General features: G+C 33.0%; 2 protein-coding genes across 2 annotated transcripts; one reads left to right on the top strand and one right to left on the bottom strand.

The window, feature by feature from the left end:
- Positions 1-482: 482 nt before the first annotated feature.
- Positions 483-2,324, top strand: LOC112421040 (uncharacterized). Its single transcript, XM_039832598.1, has 2 exons — positions 483-1,436; positions 2,316-2,324. Exons 1-2 carry the CDS (start codon positions 483-485, stop codon positions 2,322-2,324), a joined length of 963 nt encoding a protein of 320 aa, XP_039688532.1.
- A 12,647-nt stretch (positions 2,325-14,971) lies between these two features.
- Positions 14,972-19,549, bottom strand: LOC25491654 (cytochrome P450 83B1). The gene is made up of 2 exons (XM_013599641.3): positions 18,602-19,549; positions 14,972-15,693 (listed from the first exon to the last, which is right to left on the bottom strand). Exons 1-2 carry the CDS (start codon positions 19,484-19,486, stop codon positions 15,085-15,087), a joined length of 1,494 nt encoding a protein of 497 aa, XP_013455095.2. The 5' UTR covers positions 19,487-19,549; the 3' UTR covers positions 14,972-15,084.

Genomic DNA, 19,549 nt, shown 5'->3' with positions numbered 1-19,549 from the left:
CGACTGTTTGCTTTAATATTTGTCAGTGTTGTCTAGTCCGTAGTGTTTGCTTTAATAATTATCAGAGTCTTGTGTAGTCCTCACTGTTTGCTTTAATAATTACCAGAGTCTTGTGTAGTCCTCACTGTTTGCTTTAATAATTATCAGAGTGTTGTCTAGTCCTCACTGTTTGCTTTAATATTTGTCAGTGTTGTCTAGTCCGTAGTGTTTGCTTTAATAATTATCAGAGTGTTGTCTAGTCGTCACTGTTTGCTTTAATAATTATCAGAGTGTTGTCTAGTCGTCACTGTTTGCTTTAATAATTATCAGTGTTTGCTTTAATACAATACAATAACTTATTTCGAATCCGTCAGTGTCCACCACACAACGTACTTATATATAGGGACTCATGTCTACTTCCAATATCACAAATCTCATTCCTATCTATTTCCAATATCACAAATCTCATTCCTATCTATTTCCAATATCACCAAAGACTATCAATGGATCCTTTTGATATCGAAGCCTACAAACAAAAACGTGATATTGAAGACACTTATATCGTCAACCGATTTATTCAGCGTCGAAAAGAATTAGAGGAAGATAGTGGATCTCGTAGTAGAAAATATTTAAATAGAGATCATGCAGCGGCAAACCAAAGACTCATTGACGACTACTTTGCCAATGAGCCTACATATGACGATGCAATGTTTCGTCGTCGGTACCGGATGCAAAAGCATGTTTTCCTTCGAATCGTTGGAGACCTTTCAATTACTGATAACTACTTCACCCAGCGAGTTGATGCCGCCAACAAAGAAGGTATATCACCGTTAGCAAAATGTACCACAGCAATGCGAATGTTAGCATATGGCGTGGCAGCAGATGCGGTCGATGAATACATCAAAATAGGAGGTACTACAGCATTGGAGTGCTTACGTAGATTCTGTAAAGGAATCATACGATTGTATGAGGAAGTGTACCTGAGAGCACCAAACCAAGATGACCTTCAAAGAATACTACATGTTAGTGAAATGCGGGGGTTCCCAGGGATGATCGGGAGTATTGACTGCATGCACTGGGAGTGGAAAAATTGTCCTAAAGCATGGGAAGGTCAATTCACCAGGGGGGATAAGGGAACCACCACAGTTATTCTTGAAGCAGTTGCATCTCATAATCTATGGATCTGGCATGCCTTTTTTGGATGTCCAGGAACGTTGAACGATATCAATGTTCTAGACCGGTCACCGGTGTTTGATGATGTGGAACAGGGAAAGGCTCCACGGGTGAATTTCTTTGTGAATCAACGTCCCTATAATATGGCATACTATCTAGCTGATGGTATCTACACTTCTTATCCAACTTTCGTCAAATCAATTAGACTTCCTCAAAGTGAACCTGATAAGTTATTCGCAAAGCATCAGGAGAGCTGTCGGAAGGACATCGAACGTGCTTTTGGAGTGCTTCAAGCTCGATTTAAAATCATCCGTGAACCAGCTCGCTTGTGGGACATAGCCGATTTGGGTATCATCATGAGGTCATGCATCATACTGCATAATATGATTGTTGAGGATGAACGAGATACATATGCTCAACGTTGGACCGATTTTGAGCAATCTGAGGGAAGTGGATCTAGTACAGCACAACCATACTCGACCGAGGTGTTACCCACTTTTGCAAATCATGTGCGTGCTAGATCCGAGTTGCGTGATCCAAATGGTCATCACGAATTGCAAGCAGATCTAGTGAAGCACATATGGACAAAGTTTGGAATGTTTCACGATTGAAGATGATTTGTATCGAACTAAGTAAATTACTTGTGTGTTGTGTGCTTGTTTGTTGTCTTGCATTTTAAGCTATTTGTGTGACCCGTACTTAGTTTGTTGTATTGCATTTTATTTATGTTAAGAAAATAAAAATAAATTATTTAAATAAATTTTGTTTTTACAAAAAAAAAAAATTGTTAAGTGTTTCTTCATTTTAATTTAATTATAATCGATAATTGTAATTTTATGTAATTATAAAAACAAAAATATAAAATTAAATAAGAATAAGAAATAAAAGGTGGTGGGGTAGGGTGTTGAATGAAAAAACCATTGGAGAGGTAAAAATTGAATGGGTGTTGAATTAAGAGAGAGAAAATGATGTGGAGTGTTGGGAATTCAAAAAGTGGGTGTTGAAGGTTGTTGAATGTATATTACCATTGTAAATGGTCTAATAAGACCACATGTATGATTCTCTTACTGGTTAAAGACTAATGGAAACAAGCATAATATTTTCAATTCCTTTGTCACGGTTTTTGGTGTTTGTGACCATGTTTGTTTGAATTATGCTTGTAGTTTCCTTGATTTTAAATTCACAATTCTGGTATAGAGAATCTTTTTGTTCACGCTGAAAATTTATAATGTTTAGGAAAAATTTGTCTCTATATTTGGATGTATATCTGGTTGCTTTGTATTTGTCTTTCTTTTGTTTAAAGAAAAATGTAATCATTTGAGTCTTTAAAAGAATTAATAACTTTGTTGAATAGATTATATTAATCAATTTTCAACCAGACAAAATTATTGATAAGGAGAGACTAAAATGTACTTACATGTGAGAATTTTATGATGCATGTTGGTCTAATTTTCTACTAAGTGCCACTGCTTGTTGTTTCAATCTCACATTTCTCTAGCCCATTTTTATGCCACTAAATTAGTTACTCATAATTCAGTTAGATAATATTGGTTCAATGAGATTTTACTAGTTTATGGATTTATCATGTGATTTTTGTTTTAGAGCATGGTAGACGCTGATAGTTCTCATTTGTGTGAATCAAATTAACTTACTCTATTTGAATAGCTATGTGTTGTTTATTAGTGCTTGTTGTGTCCATATAGAAAAACAATAGCATAATTTCATCTCTAGCATGACATGTGTATGTATGAATTTTGTGGAAATTTTGGAGTCAGTGACTTTAATATTAATACTTTTGTATAGAGTTTGGAATAGTGATCAAAATATAGACGGTAGATAAAATTGGTTTGATTTATCAAAATTGAAATATATAGTCAATGTATTTTCAAAGGTTGATAGTTATCGCTTGTGTTTATGGTGTATTCTTGAGCAACTCATTTGTAGTTGAGAAATACATATGCTACCATGTTTTTAGATGTTGTGACAATGATACTCTCTGTTAGTTTTTGTGGTTTAGTGGTAACAATGATGATTTGCTTTAAGAGTATATTTTATGTGTATTCAGTTTGTGGTAACAATGATGATTTGATAAATTTATGTGTATTCAGTTAGTGGTAACAATGATGATTTGATAAATTTATGAAAAATATAGTATGGGTTATCCATTGTATTAGAACAAGACAATGATGTTAAATGAAATTTGTTTATGAGAAAATATATATGAGATTTATTTCATTGTGGAATCGTTATCACTTGAAAATTATTCAAGTAGATCTGTATAATATAAATCCACATAGAGTAATATTTTTTTAAGGTGGGGGTTTGTCGCTTAGTATTTATCTAAGTAGACCTGATGAAGTATATTATGGAAATTAGTTTCATAATATACGATATATTGTTTACAGAATGGATAAACCTTTGTATTAAAACAATACAAAGATGTCAAATAGATATGAATCCAATGAGAATAAATCTATAGCTAAATTTATTTTATTAATGAATATGTTGTCGCTTAGTAGGCATCGACTGCTATTAGTTTATTGTGTAATCCGAGTTTACTTTTATAAACTTGATGAAATACGAGATTAATTGACTTAGAGACGTCTTAGTCAATATTTGTGAATTTAACGAATTCGTAGACAAAAACCACGGGAAGAAAACGAAGGAAAGGGACTATGCCACTCGAAAACGACAAGTGATGGGAACCCAACCTTTATGATTTGAGATCCCATGAAAAAGGTTCAATGGGAAAAACAAATCACTTGTTAGTTATGTTAGCACTAAACTGTTTTGTCCTTTTCCTATAGTGTTATGACAATGAAATGAGAAGTGCTAATTAAATTAAAATTTGAGGGTTAGGCTTTTAATGTCTTTAATGATTACCATAAGCCTTTAGGGTGGTGTGTGATTGTAGCATGCACTAGATGGAATCACCTATATGAGTGTCAAGTGGGGCCGCTTGCATGAGACCGTGGCGGGTCTCTAGAGCACTCATGAAAACCAGACACGCGCATGGCCTAAATGCGCAACACAACGATGACACGAGAATTGTGGGGGTGTAATGTGATTATGAGACCTCTAGCATACATCAAGTGTATACACCGTTCCAATGCATTACATTCAAAGGTGACTCAGGCTAATTATTTTCTTAATTTAAAACTTTTGAAATATGTGGGGGATTGTTGTATATTTTAGATATTTCAAAAGTTATTTATATTTAATTATTTATTTTATTCTAATTGATTTAATTAATTTTATTTGAAAACTAAATTTATTGACTTCTTCAATGTCATCACTTTTCTCTTTTGTAAAATTTATGTAAACTTCTTTTGAAATAATCTACCTATTTAACAGGTGATATTTGTTAGAATTAATATTTTTCAATGTGCTTTAAATGTGCAAAATGAATTTGACTTGGTTGTAGCATATGTGTTATTCAGTTTTCCTGAAAAGAGTAACTGAAACGTGCTCCATCCTACAAATATTTTCATGGATTTTTATCATTAATAATTAATATATATTATTGTCTTTTATGGGGAGAACTAGTTACAAACCCGTGTTTTGCACGGGTTGAATAACATATTTTTTTTAAATTTAGTTTTGAAGGAGAAATCTTATAAATTACAGAAAATTGTTGTCATTTATAAATGTGAAAATCAAAGCTGCGTAAACCAAAAATTTGCAACACAGAGTCTAAAGCACTACATAAAAAATAACATAATAACTATTGCAATCTCTTATTCCTTAAAGTTAACCCGAAAGCAAAATTTTTCCCTAGATTTAACCTAACTTATTTGCTTAATTTTACTGTATTAACCCTATTTAATTTAATCAAAATGTTAACGTTAATTGTTAGGGAAATCAAAATAACAAATCGCTCCTAATTTTTCTCCTTAATTTTACTAAACAAATTATATTAACCCTAGATTTAATTTATGCAAAATGTCAGCTCATTTATAAACGTTAACCCGTGACGCAATATTAACCCTAGATTTATCCTAATTTTTTCGTGTGACTTTACTAAATTAACCCTAGATTTAATTTCTGCAAAATGTCATCTCTTATCTCTTATTTTTAAATGTTAACCCGTGACGCAATATTAACCCTAGATTTAACTTAATTTTTTGTGTGACTTTACTATATTAACCCTAGATTTAATTTATGCAAAATGTCATCTCTTATTTCTAAATGTTAACCCGTGATGCAATATTAACCCTAGATTTAACCTATTTTTTCGGGTGACTTTACTATATTAATCCTAGATTTATTTTATGCAAAATGTCATCTCTAATTTTAACCTAATTTTTTCCTCCACACTTTTGCATTTAATGTTTATCTAAAGTAAAATAAAAGTATGTACCTAATTATATGTTGTTTTTTTGGAAAGGAATAACCGTTAACCCGTCTCGCTATACTTAATTTAATCTCTTACTTATAAATGTTAACCCGTCTTGCCATACTTAACCTATTTTATTTCTTAAAGTTAACCCGAACGCAAAATTTTGCCCTAGATTTAACCTTATTTCTTTGCTTAATTTTACTGTATTAACCCTATTTAATTAACCCTGTTTAATTTAATCAAAATGTTAACGTTAATTGTTAGGGAAATCAAAATAAACAAATCGCTCCTAATTTTTCTCTTTAATTTTATTAAACATATTATATTAACCCTAGATTTAATTTATGCAAAATGGCATATCTTATTTCTAAATGTTAACATGTGACGCAATATTAACCCTAGATTTAACCTAATTTTTTCGTGTGACTTTACTATATTAATCCTTGATTTAATTTATGCAAAATGTCATCTCTTATTTCTAAATTTTAACCCCTGACGCAATATTAACCCTAGATTTAACCTAATTTTATCGTGTGACTTTACTATATTAACCCTAGATTTAATTTATGCAAAATGTCATCTCTTATTTCTAACTGTTAACCCGTGATGCAATATGAACCCTAGATTTAACCTATTTTTCCTGTGACTTTACTATATTAACCCTAGATTTAATTTATGCAAAAAGTCATCTCTAACTTTAACCTAATTTTTCCATCCACACTTTTGCATTTAATGTTTATCTAAAGTAAAATAAAAGTATGTTTCCAATTATATGCTGTTTTTTTGGAAAGGAATAACCGATAATCCGCCTCCCTATGCTTAACTTAATCTCTTATTTATAAATGTTAACCCGTCTTGCTATACTTAGCCTATTTTTTTGCTTAAAGTTAACCCGAACGCAAAATTTTGCCCTAGATTTAACCTAACTTTTTTGCTTAATCTTACTGTATTAACCATATTTAATTAACACTGTTTAATTTAATCAAAATGTTAACGTTAATTGTTAGGGAAATCAAAATAAACAAATCGCTCCTAATTTTTCTCTTTAATTTTACTAAACAAATTATATTAACTCTAGATTTAATTTATGCAAAATGACATCTCTTATTTCTAGATGTTAACCTATGACGCAATATTAACCCTAGATTTAACCTAATTTTCTCGTGTGACTTTACTATACTAACCCTAGATTGAATTTAAGCAAAATGTCATCTCTTATTTCTAAATATTAACCCGTGACGCAATATTAACCCTAGATTTAACCTATTTTTTCGCGTGACTTTACTATAGTAACTCTAGATTTAATTTATGCAAAATGTCAGCTCCAATTTTAACCTAATTTTTTCCTCCACACTTTTACATTTAATGTTTATCTAAGGTAAAATAATAACCTTAGATAATCACTGCATAAAAAAAATTCTTCGAAAGAATGTAGAATCAACTGAATTTGGAAGAAAAAATTGAAAAATAGTTTAAAATATAAAAATTGAAAAATAATTAAAAGTTAATTAGAAAATAATTAAAAAAATTGGTTAGGGGCAAAAATGGAAATTCATAGGCCATGGTTCAAAAAAAAAAAACTTAACCAATAAGTAGATTACCAAATTGCCCCTTATAGGGGCAAAATGGTAAATTCATGGGACATTAACTTTCCTATATAGTATAGTAGACGGTTATCTAATGGGGTTTTTTGTGTTCTTTATAAACGTAGAAAACATACTCTTTTTTTCATCCTTCAATTTTATAGAAATTCAAAGTGTCTTGAGTCGTCTGAGCCTGTGTATTTCTCGTGTTCTAATAGCCTCGGTATGATTACCGCCGGGATGAACCTTTTGTATGCTGGGGGAGTTGCGCAATTCTACGGATAATTCCTTAGTCCAGTGACACGTAGTCACGCCTCAGATTTTACGTTTTATTTCATTGTTTTGCAGGGTGTGATCCTTCGGTCATCCACGTACAACAGAATTCACGCGAAATATTTTCAAAGGATGTTACATATAACCAACCTAGTTTGATACCACTCCTAGTTTTTATTGTTGCAGGAGAGCACCACTGCAAATTATATACAGTATTGGTAGAAGGGAGTTGGTGGAGAATATTTTGTAGTAATCCATAACCCAGACAGTACAAATGATATTGTTTAAAAGAATTAATTGATTTATAGGTTAAAATATGGTTGAAATCCTACAAATATGCCTTATTTTAATTTTAGTTCCTGTAAAAAAAATTGTAGAAAAAGATTCTGCAAAATATTTTGTTTGTCTCCCAACAAACTCGACACTGGAGTTTACATAATACTGGCTAAAGAGAGTTCTACGTTTTTGCATTATACATCCAAGTTCAGTAATGTTAATCTTTATTGAGAAAAAATTATCGACCACTCTCTTTGCATCCGTCCTAAAATCTATGGGTCCCAAATGTAACTCATGGAGCCATTCTAATGCTGAGAGAGACCAAGAGCTTCATCTATATATGAACATCACAAATTGAACTAAACCATTATGTTCTAGCCAAAGCAAAAGTTTATGTATAATCTTGGAATGCACATACCGATCCCAACTTTGTTATCCTCTTTGAAAAAGGATGCATCTACATTACATTTAAATATCATTTGTTGTGGCTTCAACCGTTTTGCCCTTCCAACATGTATTATAGGTGCATTCACTGAATTGTGTACCATTTGAGTTGCCAACCACTGGTCAAGCATATGTTTTGCTCTGTCCACCACATTGGCTTCATTAACTTTATCACTTTCCAAATCATATTATTTCTTTGCTTCCATATACTCTAAAGGATACAGAAAAAAAGGGCATCAAACAAGCCAATCTTTTTTATGTAACCTTTGATCCATCGCCCATCTAAATTACGTAAAAGGCTTCACACGCTGCTATATCGCTATTTCCCCTTGTTCCAACTCAAGAAGCAGATTATTTACATTCTAAGTATTTTAATTTATGAAACAAGTTTAATTTCAAGACATTTTTAAAATCAAACGTGATTTTTGTTGTGTTTGTAATTTGAAAATTACGACAGAGCTTTGAAACTATTACCGGGGTGAGTCACGACCAGGTCGCTTTCTTTAAGACGTTTCGCGGCACTACCTAAGTTGTGCAAGGTAGACTAGCAACCGCGCCGTCTCCAGGATAAAACAGCCCAGATTCTAACTGTACGATTAAAGGCTGCACTGCCAGAAATCGCTCGAGAATAACACCTCAATATGGTTTTCAAAAAGTTTCGAAAAACCACTCTAATATGGTACGTAGACCACTCGATAAACCAAAGAAGGAGGAAAGAAAGAACGGTTCGTCAACACAAACCGCGGGAGGGAGAAGAGAGGAGAGAAAACCAGAGAAGAGTATTCGATTCTCAGTTTTGGAGTGAAGAATACTATTCTCGAGCTCTCAATTTATAAGGAGGATTTCTACTAGAGTGTGTGATCTACCCGATGTGGGACATAAAATTTTCAATTCACACTTTACACTAGTTTCTCCATCCTTGTGTTTACATTCCAAAGGCTCCACAAACTCACTAGTATACTCCAAGTTTTTTTCATTATACACTAGTGTTCCAACAATCCCCCACTTGAATTCAAAATTGGTTTCGTAAGTTACGTTTTAAACGTTTCTTAAAGATTGCTAGTAAACAAAGGTGTCGCCAACAACTCGAACCTTTGCATAGTGAGTAATATTCCGATTAACAAGAGTTGCTTACAGCATTGAACTCTATCTCAGACATAGGACCCACACACAACCTTTTCTTAGGTGTTTTGTAAAAAGCCCGTGCGTTAATGGCCTTGCACATCTATCCCAGTTTTAACGAATGCTCTAGGAATTTTGCCTCGAAATTCCATAAGAACTGGCCTCAGTTCTACATACGTATAGGTGAGTCTATCAGAAGTACTCCTGTAGCTATGTACTTCACTCCATAAGAAGTATAGATCTCATTAAGAGTTTCTATTATCTCAACCTTCGGTCACTGCAGGATCATGCGTTCTCATAGCATGTTCTATCACTTGTGATTTGTTATTATCCATTGAACCTAGTTCTTGGGATCTCCATTCATTTAGGTCGGGTTTCCATCACTTATGATCAATAGGCATTAGTCCCATCCTACTGGATGTATTTGCGACTTTCTCTCTGTTTAGTCCTTTCGTCAAAGGATCAGCTAAGTTTTCATTTGTTCGTACGAAATCTACTCTTACCGTTCCGTTCGAAAGATATTCTCTTATCGTGCTATGTTTTCGTCTTATCTGTCGTCTCTTACCATTGTAATAACGATTCTCAATCTTTGCGATAGCCGCGGTACTATCACAATGAATTAACACAGCTGGTAACGGTCTCTCCCATAAAGGGATTTCAGATAGCAAGCATCTTAGCCAACTTGCTTCTTCACTAGCAGCAACTAGTGCTATCATCTCAGATTCCATTGTGGACTGAGCCAGAATGGTCTGTTTCTTGGATTTCCAAGAAACAACTCCTCCAACAATGCTAAATATATAGCCATTGGTCGCTTTGGAATCATCTGATAAGGTGTTCCAATCTGTGTCACTGTATTCTTCAACCACTGTAGGATATCTCTGATAATGCAGTCCTAGAGTCATGGTCTTCTTCAAGTATCTCATGACTCTTTCGATAGCTTGCCAATGCTCCATGCTTGGCCTGCTCGTAAACTTGCATAATAGTCCCACGACGTAGCCGATGTCGGGTCTAGTACAATCAGTGGCATATCTGAGACTGCCAATGATGCTCGCATATTCAGTTTGTCTAACACTATCTCCAGTGTTCTTAAATAGCTTCACACTTGGGTCACAAGGTGTGCTCGCAGGTTTACAATCGAAGTAATTATATTTCCTTAAGATCTTCTCAACGTAGTGAGATTGATTCAAGGAAATTCCATTATCAGTTCTAGTAATCTTGATTCCAAGAATTACATCTGCTTCTCCTAGGTCTTTCATATCAAAGTTGTGGCACAACAATGATTTCACATCTTTAATGGCATTAAGGTTTGAACCAAATATGAGTAAGTCGTCTACGTATAGACATATGATCGTGCAAGTGTTATTTTCGTACTTGGAATAAATACACTTGTCGCTTTCATTCACCTTAAACTCATTCTCAATCATAAGATTGTCGAATTTCTCATGCCATTGTTTCGGTGCTTGTTTTAGACCATACAAAGATTTGTCTAACTTACAAACTTTGTTCTCTTGTCCATGGATTACGAAACCTTCAGGTTGGTCCATGTAGATTTCTTCTTCTAATTCACCGTTTAAAAAAGCAGTTTTTACATCCATTTTGTGTACTATCAAATTGTGGATGGCCACCAAAGAGATTAGTACCCTAATGGACGTGATTCTAGTTACAGGCGAATATGTGTCAAAGAAATCTACATTTTCTCTTTGTCTAAAACCTTTGGCTACAAGGCGTGCCTTGTATTTGTCGATTGACCCATCAGGTTTTAGTTTCTTTTTCAAGATCCATTTACAACCTATAGTCTTGCATCCAGGAGGCAAGTCAATTAGGTGCCAGGTTTCGTTGGACATTAGAGAATCCATTTCATCATTTATAGCTTCTTGCCATAAATCAGCGTCAATTGAAGATAGAGCTTCCTTGATGCTTCATGGATCTTCCTCTATTGTATATGCCACATATTCGGGGCCATATTCTTTAGCAATTCTTGCTCTCTTACCTCTACGAGGTTCTATAACATCTCTTTCGATGTTTTCATTGCTTGTTATGATTTCAGAAGGTTGATCAAGAGCTGAGTTATCGGTGCCCCCACTATTACCCCCACTGTCTCCTGACTTAAAGGGAAATTTATTTTCATAGAAGTCAACATCATTTGATTCTATGATCGTTTTAGATTTCAGGTCGTAAAACCTATAGGCTTTACTATTTAAGGCATACCCAATGAATACACATTCATAGGCTCTACTTGCTAGTTTGACTCTTTTGGGGTCTGGTTTTCTTACATAGGCTAGGCAGCCCCATGTTCTAAAAGAAGACAAGTTTGGTTGTCTTTTCTTCAAAATTTCATATGGAGAAATTTTGTTCTTTGTTTTGGGTACTCTGTTTAGAACATAGCAAACAGTCAATAAAATTTCTCCCCACCAATGAGGCGCTGCTTCGGAATTAAGCATTGTTGCAACTACTAATTCGGTAAACGTTCTATTTTTTCTTTCCGCTTTACCGTTCATTTCAGGAGAATAAGGAGCAGTTGTTTCATGAATAATTCCGAGTTCTTTATAATACTCATTGAATGTATGTGATCCATATTCAGTACCTCTGTCACTTCTAAAACGCTTGATTCTAATATTGAATTAATTTTCAATTTCTTTTACATACTGTTTAAACATTTCAAGCGCTTCATTTTTATTTTTCATTAAATACACATGTGTGTAATCTGAGCAGTCATCTATAAAAGTGATGAAATATCTTTTTCCATTTCTAGTCAAGTTTCCATCTAATTCGCATAAATCAGAATGAATTAATTCAAAAGGTTAAGTTATTCTGGTTACTGATTTATGTGATTCTTTATTTATTTTTGCTTGACTACAAAATTGACATTTTTCAAAATCGTTTAAAGATATTTTAGGAATTAATCCTAAACCGCTCATATTTGAAATAATTCTTTTGTTAACGTGACTAAGTCTAGAATGCCAAATATTAAAATCACACAACTTATAAGCAGAAGAAGAAATTTTATTCATATCAATGTTCAACTTAAACATGCCATCAGTGGCGTACCCTTTCCCAACAAAAATACCATTCTTAGTGATGGTGTACAAATCAGCCCCTATGCTTTGAGTAAACCCAGCCTTATTCAAAAGAAAACCTGAAACTAAATTCTTCCTAATCTTAGGAGTGTGCAGCACATCCTTCAGTATCAGAGTCTTTCCAGAGGTGAACTTCAGCTCTATATCTCCGATTCCAGCAACATTAGTGGAGTGGGAGTCTCCCAACAACACCTTCTGATCATCACAAGCAGTATATGTTTTGAACATATCTCTATCATAGCAGACATGGCGAGAAGCACCAGTGTCTACCCACCAGCCATCAGAACCTGCAATCATATTAATCTCAGTAATCATAGCCACGTAGGGCTCATCAGGTGCAGTAGCAGTAGCCATGTGAGCCTGTGCTGGTCGGTTGGTTCTGTTTCTGCACTTGCGTGCCATATGACCTGCTTGCCCACAATTGTAACAGATGAAAAGTGGAGCAGCATCATTCTTTGGTGGCTGTTGAATCTGGGGTCTTGGATTGTTCCCAGTCTTATTCCTGTTGGAATTCTTATTCATAGGGCGGTTCTGATTCTTAAATGGTTTACCAGCAGGCTTCAGAACAGCACCTACAAATTTCTTTTTAGTGTTGTTGTTAGAAACAGCAAACACCTCTTCATTCTGGTCCTGCTTTCTCGCTTCTTCTTCAATATGAAGGCGAGTGATCAGACTTTCAAGAGAGAACTCCTTAGTTTTGTGTCTAAGAAGACTCTTGAAGTCCTTCCAGGCAGGAGGCAGCTTATCAATAATCACAGCTATTTGGAACTGTTCGGGAAGTGCCATCCCTTCAGCTATGATCTCGTGAGCAATTTGTTGCAGCTCATGTGATTGTGCCTCAACGGACTTATCATCACTCATTTTGAAATTCAGATAGCGGCTTACGGCGTATTTCTTAACACCAGCCTCTTCAGTATCATACTTCTTCTGAAGTGCTTCCCATAATTGTTTAGCAGTATCACAGAGTCTATAATAATCATACAGAGAGTCTGTGAGTCCATTAAGAATATAATTCTTACAGAGGTAGTCATTTTCCTTCCATAGAGCAATATATATGGCTAGCTGTTTATCTGGGTCAGCTTTCTCAGCAGCAGTAGGGTCTGCTGCCTTACCGTTATTATTCGCTCCAGCAGGAGTCGAACTCGTAGGTGCTACAGGCATAGCTTCCTTCAAAACGTAGGCAACCTTTTTAGTGATCAAGAAGAACAACATCTTTTGCTGCCAACGTTTGAAGTGGCTACCCGTAAACAGAAACGGTTTGTTAAAGTCATCAGCTGAAACCGCGGTAATTTTTCAGAACTCATCGTATCGTATTCGAAACGTCTTAAAAATGTTGTTTTTGTAATTTGAAAATTACGACAGAGCTTTGAAATTATTACCGGGGTGAGTCACGACCAGGTCGCTTTCTCTAAGACGTTTCGCGGCACTACCTAAGCAGCGGCGAAGCTCGCAAAAAATTTATGCAGGGGCCAACTATAAAGAAGATTTTTTTAAAAAACAAACACATTAAATTTAAGAATAAAATATATTTTTAGTCCTATAAATTATAATTTAGGGTTAAAAAAATTATTCAATTTTTGTCTTTGTTTTGAAATTTTTTTTTTTAAAAAAAAAGTGTTTTTAGTCTTGAATTTAATCTCTAACAAAAAATTAAGGACTAAAATTAACAAATCTTAGTCTTTTCAAATGTAAATAAATAGGTTATTTGCAAGAAACTCATTGTACATTGAATTTGTCTATGACTATTGTCTTGATCATTTTTATTGTCGAAAAAGGTTTCTTTATTGTTGTTATTGAGACGGGAAGTATCAAACCAATACAAACATGGCTATAAAGTGTGTGGTGCTGGTGGGCTGAGAGCGTGTGGGCCTACAATTGTATTACTTTATTTGTTAAATAAACGAAATATTGTTATTATTTATTATTTATCTCTTTTGGGTGTTAATCTTTCGATTCTTATACAACATTATCAAATAATTTGAAGTTCGACCGGAAGTTAAATAAAGATAGAAAAAATTATTTCATCTAAAATTAAACTTAGGGTAGCTAAATATATATTATTAGGGGTAGCTAAATATAAAAATATACCTACTCGCTAAGAAAAATATTTTTTTTTGGGGTAGTAAGGGCTATCCCTCCCTTGTACTACCATCCGCCCCAGTACCTAAGTTGTGCAAGGTAGACTAGCAACCGCGCCGTCTCCAGGATAAAACAGCCCAGATTCTAACTGTACGATTAAAGGCTGCACTGCCAGAAATCGCTCGAGAATAACACCTCAATATGGTTTTCGAAAAGTTTCGAAAAACCACTCTAATATGGTACGTAGACCACTCGATAAACTAAATAAGGAGGAAAGAAAGAACGGTTCGTCAACACAAACCGCGGGAGGGAGAAGAGAGGAGAGAAAACCAGAGAAGAGTATTCGATTCTCAGTTTTGGAGTGAAGAATACTATTCTCGAGCTCTCAATTTATAAGGAGGATTTCTACTAGAGTGTGTGATCTACCCGATATGGGACATAAAATTTTCAATTCACACTTTACACTAGTTTCTCCATCCTTGTGTTTACATTCCAAAGGCTCCACAAACTCACTAGTATACTCCAAGTTTTTTTCATTATACACTAGTGTTCCAACAATTTTTTATTCAAATCATTTACATTCGACCACTTTACAAATTCAAAGATGATTCTTCTTGTATTACAAATTCAAAGTAACTGATTTTCTCTTTTTTCAAATTCAAATAGTAGAGCAACATAAAAAGCTTAATAAACAGTATATTAAACATGAAACTAACAAAGTTAACATAAAGGGATACATCTAAATAGGGATATTGGGAACAAGGTAAAGAGGATTCTTCTTGTGTTGAGTGATCCCTGGCAACATTTCGGTATCAATATCTTCCTTTTCTAAACCTTGTGGCAATTTCCAATCAAAAGAATAGAGAAGATTAGCAAGGATAAGTTCCAATGATGCAACTGCCATAGACATGCCAGGACAAATTCTACGACCAGCTCCAAAGGGTATTAGTTCGAAATCATGTCCAATAAAATTTATAGAACTTTCTATGAATCTCTCGGGATAAAATTCTTCTGGATTTTTCCAAGTATTAGGATCTCTTTGAATAGCCCAGACGTTTACATACAATATTGTTTGGGCTGGAATATTGTAGCCATTGATAATGCATGTTTCCCTTGATTCTCTTGGTACAAGCAGTGGAGCTGGTAGGTACAATCTTAATGTCTCTTTTATCACTGCCTTCAAATATAGAGAATTTTGAATATCATCTTCATCTAAAAAATCTTTTTTACCTCCCAAGTTCCTAATTTCCTCTTGCACTTTTCTCATTACTCTTGGGTTTTTTATTAGGGCAGTCATAGCCCAAACTGATGTGGCTGATGTAGTATCTGTTGCAGCTACAAGCATATTCTACAAAGAAACTTTGCAGTTAAATATATATACACTATATTTTGTAAAACAAGTTTTATTGTAACAAATCTATTTTTGAAATGTAAAGAATCACGAAGTTTTTATGAAAATGAACTCTGATATTTAACGCGAAAACTCCTCATATATTGAGAGAAAAAAATGACAAACTCCTAGAAAAAGAATATTCTGACAAATAATATTACGATATTCTTTCAATCTTCTTGCTCGCATACACTTTACTGTTTTCCATTAAACCTATTCATATTCAAATACTTTATTTTTTCTTAAAAGGCTTTCACCACTCGCACACACTTCTTGAGCATTTAGTGGTTGCGGGTAAAGATGCATATGCTCCTTTCACACCTTCTAAGGCGGACGGATATCAAACCCGTTCTATATGGGTCCACCTTCTAGCCCTTGCAAACTAAGATTTTCTTAGTATTTAGTTATCCGTTTATTTTCTCTGAGGATTTTGGCCTAGCCCCCCTCTTATACATATTATTTTCTCCTTTTTTAATAATATATATAGAGTAGATGGTAACGGACAGAGGTTACAGCTAGGTGTCAACCTAGTTAGGATGTTTTTGTAGCCTCTTGATGCCCTCCCTACTTCTTTGCTTATAAAAAAAAAAACACTCACACACACTTCTACACATAAGTATTAGTTTTCACTTCTGCTTTCGATGTATTCCTCATTCTTCACTCTACCCGGTTAAATGCAATCTCAACAAAAAATGCATTATTATAGGTATATATTATCCATGTTTCTTTTTAAGTTTGGTTTTCTTTGAAATGTTTTGTTTTTTTATTCATCGTTTTCAAAATTTAATTTGAAGTTGTATTTTCTAACTATTGTTGTATGAAAATAAGTTACTTTTAATGTGATAAAAAAAGTTATTGAGTGTATTATGGTGTAAAAGACAAGTTCTAAATTTAGATCGAAAGCACGAGAAGAACAAATTATATTTGACACTTAATTTTGTATATATTTCTTTCTTTCTATCACATGAGCAACACATATGTTCAATAATGACATGTAAAGTTAAACCATATCCATTTACAACAACTTTTGAAACTACTTTATTTTTCTCTATTCTTATCGATAAAAACGGTAGAGAAAGAAAGAAAATGAAAGAGAATGATCGATATATGAGAGAGTTTTCCACAATTTGTCTCAAAATAGTGATATAAATTTGGCGACTGATCAAATACCTCTTTTAATCCTTTAAGTTTGATAAAAGTACTTAATTAGTCTTTAAGTTTCACATAGATCCTTTAAGTTGATAATTTATTACACAATTACTCGTTTAAGAACCTATTTAAAAATTAAAAATTAAAAAAGCTTCAAATCGATGCATCAAATTAACAAAAATAATCTATTTAAAACTTAAAATACTTAAAGATTAATCAAATATTCTTGTCAAACTTAAAAGACAAATGATATTTAAACTACAAATATCATTTCTCTACCACAATTTACCCCATCACTTTCTCTTTCACTTTATCTTTATCTTTATGTTTCTCTTTCTCTTTCAATTTGTTTCTTGGAAACTTCTTTAGCCTGACACAAACATGTACATATCCCACACGTAAATTTGCTTAATATTTTGTGGTGATTTTTACATCAAGCTAGTCACACTTAGCTTGCCTTTGGGCACGTGTACTTCTTCAATAATCTAGGGTGTTCTTCTCTTATATCAAGAAAACTCTAATTTTCGAAAAAAAATAAAGTGTTTTTTTATGTGAAAGATAGAATACAAATAAAATACAATGAAAACTATTTTTTAAAGAAGTTTAAAAATATAGATGTTTAATTTGTTAACATCTCTCACAATTTTCTCCTTTAGGATGTTATGTTCAATTCTCTCTAGTGTTAATTTACATACGTTAATTTAACTTCTTAAAAATAATTAAAGTTAAAAATAGTTCAAATTGATCGACAAAGAAGTATAATCTAACCCGCATCTGCATAGATTATTCAGACAGTATCTTAAAATACACAAGGATATGATTTTTTCAGAAGTCTGTTTTAGTAAAGAAAATTATAAATTATATTATGACCACAAAAAAAGTCTTCATAAGGAAATATAATTAATATTTTAATTAATTTTAAAATCACAAGAAAATATTTAGAAAAACGTATGAAATCATAAAGAAAGAAATATAAATAGAACATTATTATTAGTGTGATAAGACTTATTGTTATATTATAATCATATTATATTTTTTACTTTGTGTTAAGTTATAATAGGTTCTCTACCCATTTTAATAACTTAAATATATTATCCTACGTTAATATTTAGAATATTTAAATGCATTATTATAAAATATAGTTGATATGTATATGATATATATATATATATATATATATGAATTTATTCCATAAAATGTTATATTAAATCTTAAAAAAGAATTAATATCATTAAGTTAAATTTTTGAATAGGTTATCATATCAAATCAAATGATAACAAACTTTAAAAATTGTGAGAATTAGGCCTTTCAATAAGCCAATGACAAATAACAAGTCGTATTTAGACCTTAATGTTTTGAACAAATCTTTGTAAAATCTAACTCAGTGCAATCTATTTTCATTCCTAATCATAATTACAAATAGGGTTTTCCATTTCTGTCAAAATGAAGAGTATCTATCCGAACCTTTTTTTTAGGAAATCTATCCGAACTTATATGGTAGTGATTTATGAACCATAATATTTTTGTACCAAAGTTATTGAGATTATATTTAAGGGTTATTGCTATATTTCTAGTATTTTACAACTCTAGTTTGGTACAAGAGTTGACACGTTTGATTGAAGTGGATTCATTTGTCCTATATATCACATAATAATTGAGAGTGTATAAGGGAATTCACCCAAAAAAAAAGATGAAAAAATGAGTTAAAATATCATACCATGAGGACCCCTTTGATGTGATCAAAAGTGATATCAAAAGAAAACGATCGTTTTTTCTTCAATTGGAGTAAGATATCAACAATAACTTCTTCATCTGTAATTTGTTCTCTATTTGGATCCAAATGTTCATCAATAATCTCTTGATAAAATTCATCAAACTCCTTGAAATTTCTATCAAGACGACCATGCAATCCCCTAAGTTTATCAATCCAACTCATGAATGGAATATAATCAGAAACAAATATTTCTGCAAGTAAAGCTTGAAACTCATGCAACATTCCATGAAACCTACTTCTTTCAGTTCCTTCATCCTCATAGCTTCTCCCAAAAGCAATCCTACAAATTATAGTACTTGATAGCGAAATCAATAACTCACTCAAATTTGTAACACTTGAAGAATCAACATGCCCTGAAATTCTTTTGATCATTTTCTTCACCTCAAACTTTCTTATAGAGGAATAATATGATACACGTTTGGAACTAAATAAATGCACAACAGAAATTTTTCTTATTTCTCTCCAAATATCACTGTATGGAGAAAATACAATTTCTGACCCATTATAAGATAATTTTTGTTGACCATATAATTTAGGTCTATTAGAAAACACATGATCATTGTTTTTCAACACTTCTTTGGCAATTTCAGCTGAACAAACAACAATAGCTGGTCTTAAACCAAGTTGAAGTGAAAATAGAGGACCATATATTTTTGAGAATTGAGAAAATTGAAGATAAAGATTAGAAATGTCTAGTTGATGAAGATTCCCTATTATTGGAAGGCCTTTAGGACCTGGGGGGTAGTGTTTAATGGTTCTATGTTTGTGGAAGAACATTAACAATGGAATAATTAGGCATAGAACAAATAGAAATAGCAGTGGCAACATTGTTACACTTACAAAATTAATGTGACCTATGTTTTCTACGAGGAAGAATTGTAACACCTTAAC

Source organism: Medicago truncatula, chromosome 4 (assembly GCF_003473485.1).
Source record: "Medicago truncatula cultivar Jemalong A17 chromosome 4, MtrunA17r5.0-ANR, whole genome shotgun sequence".
Taxonomy (NCBI): Eukaryota; Viridiplantae; Streptophyta; class Magnoliopsida; order Fabales; family Fabaceae; genus Medicago; species Medicago truncatula.
Note: the sequence above shows the minus strand (reverse complement) of the source record. Positions and strands in the feature narration are given on the sequence as shown.

Bases quoted from the DNA above. Each gene is read 5' to 3' on its own strand.
- LOC112421040 (XM_039832598.1), top strand. From the start codon at position 483: ATGGATCCTTTTGATATCGAAGCCTACAAACAAAAACGTGATATTGAA.
- LOC25491654 (XM_013599641.3), bottom strand. From the start codon at position 19,486: ATGTTGCCACTGCTATTTCTATTTGTTCTATGCCTAATTATTCCATTG. The intron at 15,694-18,601 runs GTATGATATTTT...GTTTCTTTGTAG, and splicing joins ACATCAAAGGGGTCCTCATG to AATATGCTTGTAGCTGCAAC.